General features: G+C 37.4%; 1 protein-coding gene across 1 annotated transcript in view; it reads right to left on the bottom strand.

Annotated features, from left to right (window-relative positions):
* RASGRP1 (RAS guanyl releasing protein 1 (calcium and DAG-regulated)) overlaps nucleotides 1–9945 on the bottom strand; it is a gene marked incomplete at its 5' end in the record, with an annotated part of 37280 nt that continues 27335 nt past the window's right edge. Inside the window, 8 exons of the mRNA XM_009075595.1 lie at nucleotides 1–135; nucleotides 1535–1908; nucleotides 3730–3876; nucleotides 4462–4498; nucleotides 5212–5356; nucleotides 5993–6102; nucleotides 7132–7236; nucleotides 7923–8003. Of these exons, the coding sequence (XP_009073843.1) occupies nucleotides 1–135; nucleotides 1535–1908; nucleotides 3730–3876; nucleotides 4462–4498; nucleotides 5212–5356; nucleotides 5993–6102; nucleotides 7132–7236; nucleotides 7923–8003 (1134 nt within the window). The remainder of the gene's footprint in view (nucleotides 136–1534; nucleotides 1909–3729; nucleotides 3877–4461; nucleotides 4499–5211; nucleotides 5357–5992; nucleotides 6103–7131; nucleotides 7237–7922; nucleotides 8004–9945) is intronic.

Genomic DNA, 9945 nt, shown 5'->3' with positions numbered 1-9945 from the left:
CTAGGAGCAGTCTCTGTGTTGTAGACTGTCAACTACGTGGTTTCTTCTCTGGATTGTGAGAGATTCAATTGTTCTATGTGCCTGTTCCAGTTGGATCTTTAAACCTTCATTGTCTGCCTTTAGAATATTTCTTTCCTAAACAAACAAATAAAAACATAGAGAAATGTATTTTATTTCAAAATGTACCAGGACTGTCTGGTTGTATGTTTAGGCTGACTGCCCTGAATACACATCGCTGTAGCTCTTGTCAGTGGAACAGAACCAGTAAGTTAACTGAACATTTCCACAGTCACTGGTCTATCCTTTGTGTATCCTCTGACAACTTTCCAGCAGCTGGTATCTGACAGTCATGTCAACCTGCATTTATCCACCCTCCACTGCTCCTCTCATAACAACAGTAGTCTAGGGGAAACAACAACACAGCTCACACTTTACAGCTCTAGTCATTTAGAAATTGATGTACCATAATCAAGCCATTAATTCATAAAATCATCTGCTGTTTAATAATTGAGGTCAGGATCTGCTGAAGGAGCAAGGACAAGTGTAAATGGTGGGATCCACATGAATGGGGCATTTTAAAGAATGAGTTTTTTACAAGTACATCCATGCTTCACACATCCTTGGTATATTGAACATAATGTTGATTGAAAGGGAAGTGGTCTGTACTGAAAGATTCTTATCTTAATCTGTGTCTCAATAAACCATTCATGTTTCATAAAACATGAGCTCACTTTATCAACAGCAAAGGCTGTTTTGAAAGTGATACTGATCATTACAAGATCAGACCATGGACCTGCTGTTGGACTGCTATCATGTTGGTCCATCATAGAATACTGCTAGTAATGAGTAAAGTATGAAAATAAGTCTGAGTTTGTTCCTTGTAATAATAGCTGGATCCATCCATCGGTTGCATTGTAATAGTCTCTTTAGTCTGTCTGGAAAGGCATTGTTTCTACAAACCTGAATTTGGGCCAAATCTGAGGTGAGAGTCTTATGAATGTCAGAAGACTTGTAGAGTAAGGTGAGACACAGCCGAGCTGATATACAGGTGAAATCTAGCAAGAAGCATTGTGTCTGTTCACACAGCAAAATTCTCAGTGACTTACAATGTCAGCTGAACAAAAGCAGAGCTCACTGCCCTCCCAGCCCCATATATTCTGCCACTTAGGGGAGTAGAGGCCATCAAAAGCAAGAAGGAATTCAGAACTACGCTTCTCATTTTATGGAGTAACATCCTGTCCTCAGTGATTGGATTATGTTCACATTCTGAGATTGACAGGGATGAGTGTGATCAAGTGCTTCAAAATGTCTGCCTTAAGCCCTATACTAGTACTAAAATTTATAATCAAAATGAAGCATTGCTGGAGTTAAAGTACCTAAGAATTTATGATGCCATTCATAGATTGTCTAATTGCAATTAAATTTGCAGTTAATTACACTGGAATCAGGTGACACCTTCTTACCCAGCCACTCCCCCACACCCTCCAACCACTTAATGGTACTCTTGTGTAAAACAATTTCATCATGTATGTACCTGCTCAAGTTCCTGGTACGAGGGTTTACAGCTGTGATGCTCCTCCTTAATTTTCTGGCTGGCCTCCTTGTTTTCCCATTTAACAAATGCCTTTTTGCGGCCTAGAATTGGGCTTGGAAATGTGGACAGTGGAGCTGCCTGGAGATACGGATTTTCTGGCATCCTCTGTTCTTTCTTCTCTCTCCGCTTACGAGAGACATCACCAGCCAGCAGCACAGGATCAGTCTGTGTACCTTTATGAACCACAGCTGGTTTCAGCCTCACTGAGATTTTCTGAGCTGAGGAACCCATGAGCATAATGGTTCGGTCCTTGCTGTCTTCACTGTGTTCCACTACTTCTCCATTAGGAAATGTGAATGATCCTTCTTCTTGACCTTTAAAATATATGTAGTAAATTGAGTCAAGATATTCTTCCAGGAAAAGAGAAACAGGAGGCACAGTAATTAGGCATGATTTTAATACATAAAACATTTACTCCTTCCTGATTTTAACATTAATTGTTCTCCAAAATAGGTGTCATTAGAAGTTTCTCAATGTTGTATCTCTTGGAACAATTCTGTGCCCTGTCTCAGTAACATACATATGGATCAGTAAGAGGAAAACAGGTGTGCCATCAAGGTCAGCTAGAGAAAAACCTTGAGATGGCTACAAGGTTTTATATAAGCCATTTATATCAGTGATAGGGCTGGAAGATTAAACCTGCATGCTAGTTCAGCGTTATCACAACATGCAGTTGTAAGATAAAACTTACCCACTTTAAAAAGGTGAAACAATGACATTATAATTTTATCCTGCCTTTGTATACAGTATCCTAAAGTATTTTTACTTTTGCAGTTAAAAGTAAAAACAGAGCGGGGGGGGTAACCCCACAATGTTAAAAACCATAGGCAAAAGATGTGATTAAATGATTTTAAAAAGACCTGTCTTAGATCAAGTAATTTCCGTTGTTGGGAAGAAAACAGAGGAAGACTATGTTCAGATACAGGAGGGGAAAGAACAGTCAGTCCAGTAGCTGCTTCAGGCTCTGGAGAATTAAATAAGGATACAGATTAACAGTGAGTTTTACAACTTCAACCTAGACCTGAATTCTTGTGCTGACATAGTGTCAAAAGTCACCATGCTCTGGCACACTGGGTGATGATGGCTGTGGCAACACACTGTATTTCAATCTCCCTACAGGCATGACATCCCACAAGGTGGTTTATTATGCAGTGCTGCAGCCACTGCAGGTGCAATCATAAAGACGCACATAGTATCAAGAGAAATTGGCTGCATTGCACTCCATGTAAGTGCTAATAGGAAGCCTAAGATGGAACCCCCACTATGAATCTTATATACAATACAAAAGACTGATATAAAAAATGCCAGGAAATAGATTTGAAGAACATTAGATACAGGCAGAGTAGGAGAAAAATGGAAAGAAAGTGAGTATGGAGTCAGAACATCAAAATAAAAAAAAAAATTAACAAAATAGAAAAATAAAATAAAACCAAAACCAAAAGTAGCCTGAGGTCTTTATTCAAGGACAACACTTCCTCCTTCAGAAGCCTATATGGTAATACACAATATGAAAAGTGTATACAGCTTGTTTGATAAAAGGAGAAAAGAACAGTGAGGTATAGAATTTTTTTAGATTTCTGATTCTGTGAAAAATGGATGGATGGATGTTAACAGATTGAGCTACTGAAATAGAAAAAATAAAGACAATTAGCTCTTGGTTTTCCTAGCACTCAGACTGACTTTATAAGCTTCACATTAAAATCTGAGTCAGAATTGCAACAGTGCAGAAGTCACTCCATGTTACAACAACGAACATGGTGGTAAAAAACAAGACCTGTTTGTCACAAGGTGAGAGAGTTAAGGGAACTTGTCAAGCTGTTCAGGTCATGGCACCTAGTTTTCATTAGAGTCTGGCAGAATATTTTTCTCTTTTTTTGTGGAATTTGTGCACCATGCATTGTGTAGTGTGACAGGAGAGCTCCTGGAAGGGGAGTCTGCCCTTATTAAGTCTAGAACTGGAATGGTATTACTTGATAGAAGCTCATTTACACCTGATTCTAGTTTCTATGTTGACAAAACTGCAGTTAACTAACAAAACCTAAGACAGTGCTGTACAACTCAGCTTTAATACAAAAAAAAGAGCAAAGGAAGGATAATCTAGATCTTTTGATCCTTTTAATGTGATCTTTTCTCACCATGGAATTGCTCTTTGACTCCTACTGGACAGAGGCTTGAAGCAAGAGCAGATGTTGGACTGCTGTCTGCAACTGAGGTTTTGGGTCTTCTCTTGCACTCTATCACAACCAGATCTTTGCATTGCCTGTGACAGTTCATTCCACAGTCTGTAAACAAAACAAAGTTTACATGATTCAGTGGCTCTGGTGTAGCTTCCAAGATAGCTCTCCCACTGTGTTGCCTCCCGAGGAAGAAAGAAACTTTCTTTGGTGTTCTGTACATGCATAACCTGTAGTAACATACACCTGGTAAACAGAGCAACGACATCCCTTTGCTATGTCTGAAATTCCTTTTCATTATTAAAATATAAAATGGCAACATTGAGTTGCAAAAGTGTTCTGACTGTAGGAGTTGCGGAGAAAGCAGATACTTGTATGAGGAAGAAAACTGCAAAATATGTTTGGGATGCGCTGCACAATATTCAGAGAGTGTTGGTGTTTGTGCCCAAGAGTCTGTTCCCAAATCCTCTGAATCCAGTAATGCCTTGCAAAGCATTAGAGCTGTCAGGTACAAGTTCCTTAATCTTTGCATTTCTTCTAGACTAACTGTCTGTCACACTATTCTTTTATTCTTGCCTGAGAGGTCAGATTAAACAGGTCTATAGACATAGCAATGGATCTCAGGATGATCAGGTTTTTTTGCCATTCACTATTAATTACAGATTAAAATTAACCAAGTATAAAGTACATTACCTTTGCATCTGTATCCTTGTTTAATGACTCCCCACAGCTGAAATTCAAACAAAGAATATGTATTAATATAGTTATCTGCATGTTTGCTACATCCAGACATTAAAATACACTAAAAGCTCCACTCTTTTCTAAGATCTGAGCACTTGCAGAATATCTTGTTTTCCTACAGTTTTAATGGTAAGGCCAAAATATGAACTATTTACCTTTTTAGCATGAGGTAATCAGAATATTGTATGTGTGCTCCTCAATCACAAAAAAATACCTTGAGCTAGTCTCTAATGAATATCACAGCAGATCTGACAGCCCCCAGAGAAGTTGTAGAGCTGGAATAGATTGAGAATTCTTCTATCTCAGCACCCTGGTCTGATCCCAGATAAACAGAAGATTGGTAGGACAGGCAGTTTTACTAAATCTTCTGTGCCATAGGCAGGGGGCATCTCATGCCTGTATCAGGAAATGAGTTCTATCAGGTCCATGGAGTAGAAGGCTCTGGATTTGGAAGTGTTGCCTGATACTGTTTGGTGACACAACCAAACACAAGGTATTAACCATGTTTAAACAGCTATTAGAACTGCCAAGAGGGGTGTAAAGGGTACCTTAAACAGCTACACAGGCAGAAGTCTGGTGTTCTATATAGCTTCACTGATGTTTTATATAGATCCATTTCTGTATATGACATAAGGTGATTATGAGATAAAAAAGGCATTATTCCAAAGAATGGTAACATAATTTACTAAAAAGTAAGCTTACAAATCCAGCACAGTTGTCGCAGAAAGTAGGCCTTAAGTAAGTGGTCTCTTGGAAGTTGTGAGCAAAGCCAAGTCCTAATTTGGAATAGATTGAGCTAGCCCTCATGAAGTAAGCTGTTATTTCATCCCTGCTAATCAGACCTTCCCTGAAAACAAACAAGAAAAGTTGTTTGTGAGATCTAGATTTTGTTAAAAGCATAAGGAGAATTAAACACATCTTTCTTCACATTTTAAAATGGCAATAGTTTAATGGGTGAAAACCTACAGTGATATCACTAATCCTGTTAATTGCCCCCAGAATATACAGAAGCTTATCTACACATTTAAAATGTAGACTGTAAGGATAAATGAAATATCTGAATATGTGATGCAACCTCAAAACTACTTCATAGTAAACCTCTGAATTATCACTATTTTATTCTTCCATGCTTTAATGTGTTAAGAAAAATGTTCCTAGTTTGCTCAATTTGCCAGTTCTCTATTTTTAAAGGAGAGCTTAATCTTAGGAAAGTTCTTAGGTAGCATATACTGAATACCATTCAAAAAATATTTTTCTATTGTCTGTTCTTTCTTCTAAACCAGCCTGATTACCACTGCTGTAAGCTCATGAAGATGTCACTCACAACACATTTAGAAGACACTTTTGTCAGTTATTTTTAACTTCTGTTTGTACATGAAGAGGATGCTTTTACCACCCTAATGAAAGAAATGCATTTTAAACACAAAAAAACTCCAAGCCCCTCCCAAAACAGATGCTACAAACTTGATAAGCAGATACTCACCAGTCCTTAGCCATTACACAAAATGAGAATGGAAAACTGGCAGCTATTTTTTCAAATTCTTCCTGGGAAATGTATCCATCTTGATCATGGTCATAATTTTTGAAGACAGACTGTGCAAGGTAATAGCACAATAATTTATAATGACAATGGTCTGAAATACCACTTCAGGAAAGCCTCCACATTATTTAGGGATTTCCTCTCCCTTTTTTCCCCCCCACTGTCTATTAAACAGTACAATAGCCTAACTGCTTTTAGTTTTTGTTTGAAACCAAAGAAGCATTATGATTTTGTGATTTGAAGCAAACATAGGTAAGTCAGCACAGGCTGGACTAAATGCTTCACCATACGGTGACAGCTCTCTTTTAGTTTTGCTTTAAGATCATTTTGTCCAGGCCTACCTATAAAGCTTGTACCAGTGTTCTCCACTAGTGCACTCCATGCTGATATCTTTAGCCAAATTAGCTTATTTTATCAGGTCAGTGTTATGGAGAAAATTATTTATATGACAGAATTGTCATGCAGACACCTGTTTGCACCTGTGGAATGCATTACTACTTGTCTCTGGCCCTAAAGCAAGGAGCACACCTGGGTCAAATTTAGAAATACATTCCAAAACAGTGTGTATCAAAGGATGCCTTGCAATACTAGAGGTGCTTAGGAAGAACAGAGATGAAGCAGGGATGCAAAGACAAACTCTTTACCTCTCTCTCCCCAACAGTTTTGGAATCAATCACCTTACTTGGCAGTTTCCCATGAAGGGGGTGACCCAAAAGAAAGGGAAAAAGCTTGTAACAAAGCCACTGAAAGGCCACTGTCACACCCCACCAGTAACATGATTTTGGAGTCCCTGGTAGAAATGGACTCCCTGTCTCCTTGGAAGAGTGACTCTCAAAGTAGACAAACCAGCATTTACACCCCTGCTGGCTCCTTAGCCATTTAAGAAATTTCCATCTGTGCCTCATGGGCAGCTGCTGCTATTTACAGCTAGGCAAAAATATCTGTTTATAAGGACAGAAGTGCTCACAAGCTCACCACAGCTTTGAATCCATTCAGTATTTTTTTCCCATCCCTGTATCTTCTCATACCTTGAGATTAAGGCTAGAACTGATATATAAGGTACACAGGCCAACCTTACTTACATCTACCATCCTCTGAACATGTTTGCTGATAGTTTTTGGATCAGGTTTTGGGGCCACTCCTGAGGCCCAGTCTGCAACTACTGGTGGTTTGGAAGGTGTCAAAGGCTGTAATAAATCAAATGGAACTTCATTAGTACCACACAGAATGATTTTCAGTGTTGACACTTTTCATTTGTGACAGTGGACTATGTGATACAGGACTGCAGAACTGACCTATTGGACCCAACATCATATTTTTGGTAATTACATGGTGCTTCAGAGGAAGATCTTCCCTGAGCTGTTCAAAACAGTCATTGCTTAAATTGTCACAGTTTGCTGATAGGCCTGTAAAATCACCATCTTTCCCATATTTATAAAACAGGAACAAAACTACCATGTAACACTCATGGGTTTCATCACCTGAATCACATAAGAATTCTTCAGTTGAAAGAAACAGTATCAAATGCCAAGGCTGAGACTCGTGTCACGTCTCTACTCAACTAGCTTCATTTGTCTTTGTGTTCATTTTATAAAACCTGAATGTAGTGTCACTATTCCATACATTCTAGCTTAGGCTTCATCATCAACCAAACAATTTATGCTTTAACAGCTTTCACTCAGTCTACAAAACTGTTTTCAATTGAAAAGAAAAAAAGAAAAGAAAAAGCAAACAAAAAAGAAAAAGCAAACTAAAAAGAGGAAAGAAGAGAGAAGAGGAAAGAAAGAAAAATGGAAAGAAAAGAGAGCAAGGGATAAAATTTACATAGCTCATAAAAAACGTCCTTTTGTTAAGAAGCTGTAAAGGCCCTTACAGCAGCTCGGTGACTTCGTGGCTCTCGTGCATATGAAAGCTCATAAATTTCATCTTCTGTGTAGTAAAGATCAAGGGACAGCTGAAAACAAACACATTAGTTTAATCTCAAAACAGACACGACTACTTGATAAACTTGTTCCTGAGTGCATTAATATTTTTGGTGCATTATTTTTTAATTTAGGTGGCACCTAGAAAAGATGCACTTGCACTACATGAGTGTTTACAGTGATTTGAAATAGGTACAATTCTACATTCCAGACAGTTATTGCCATTGTCTAGAAATCTGTAACATTACACAGCTACAGCCATTAGCACAGCAAGTGACTGTAAGCATAATTAGAAGTCAGTTAATATGCAACCTGAAAATAACTGTTACTCTCATAATATTCAAGTGATCTATCATGCAGCTAAGAACAAAAGCACCATGCCAATGAAACTGTCAATCATATCAAATTCTCAGAAAAATTTAAACATGTCACATGTGCCCATTTTGAACTAAGTTAGGAAAAGATGGACTAGCATATATTCAGTGAGAACCTTTAGCTGTCAACAGCAGTAAAGTGAGAAACATTACACCTGGATTAATACTATCAAATTTATATCTGCTTTTGCATGTGTCCTGGAAATTAGTATAGCGTATAATAATATGCTATACTAATATACAATATAATAATAGCAATATAGTATAGCAAGTATTTCACTGACTGGAAACAAATTTCAAGCTAAGATGAAGAGGGGGAACATGACAGTTTTTGTATAACTAAATAGAAAAGCCAGATGTAAATGTTATAAGCCTCAACATATGACAAGTTCAAAGAAAACCCAAACTTTTTATAGAGACAAAATTGCTGCAGTCATATGTATATAAACTAAGAAACCAAAATACGCTATTTTATCCAATGAATAACCTTGCTCAAATTGCAGATATTCAATAACTTTCTTGTAAACAACTGCAAGAATTGTACTCATAATAGTGAATAATTGTAGATTCTTGGGAAAATCTTCAATTAGTTTCTGACACTCAAAAAACAAGTCCAAATGTTATGCTACTTCTCTCATGATTTATGTATGTAATTACTAATACCTCTTTAAACTGATTTGCCTGCTAATGGGAAAGTATATGACTAAAGGGAACAGAAGAATGAGGAAGACTGAAAAATCAAGGGAAAAAAACAGGAAAATTATGTGCCCTGGAATATTAGCAGTTCAGAAGCTCCTGCACTGAAACAAAGTATTTCTTCTCATTTATGTCCTGTCATATAAAGCTGCACTAAATTTGGCCAAAGTCCTAGATATTTGTAATAGCCATTTTTATAAAACATTATTTAAAAGAAAAAAACAAAACTTAGAATACTTTCAGACAAAACATTTAAAACAAATAGCAGGAAGAAGTAAGAAATTCACCACTTCATGTAGCTTTATTTCAGGCCTTGGGCATATGTGCTTGACTTCATACAAGAATGCTACCAGAGAGAACAAATAGGCACATAAGCATTCTTATCTGTTAACATTTTCCTGAAACAGGGCTTATAACCAGAAAGTGGAAGCAGACTATATAGCTTTTCCAAGCTGAGGTACTTGTTAAGGCCAAATAAAACTGAGTAACAAGAAATGTAGATTCAGTATTTTAATATAAGGCAGCACTTTAATTTACTAGGAAAAGCTAAAGATATTGTTGTGATGTACATCCTAGGTAGTATCAATTTTTTAGTAACATAGCACTGACTAGATATGACTGGAAGAATAATACAACAACTATATTTGACTAATGCTTATGTCAGACAATTTTCTAAGTACTAGAAGAAACTTGGCTGGACATGGAGTATCTCAAGAGACTGAAGTTTTATGTGAAAATTTGTTTTTCAACACAAGGAATCGGTTTGCAATCCTCTACCTCCAGGGTGCATCTAAGGAAGCTTTCTATCTTTCTCCCTCTTTAATCAGCAGAGGATTTAGAGCACTTCCTTACTGAAAGTACAGAGAGTGCATACTACTACAGTGAAGCAGAAATAAACATTTCC

The sequence above is a fragment of the Acanthisitta chloris genome, unplaced genomic scaffold, assembly GCF_000695815.1.
Source record: "Acanthisitta chloris isolate BGI_N310 unplaced genomic scaffold, ASM69581v1 scaffold2155, whole genome shotgun sequence".
Lineage (NCBI taxonomy): Eukaryota > Metazoa > Chordata > Aves > Passeriformes > Acanthisittidae > Acanthisitta > Acanthisitta chloris.
The sequence above is the reverse complement of the archived record's forward strand: the minus strand, read 5'-3'. Positions and strand labels throughout refer to the sequence as shown.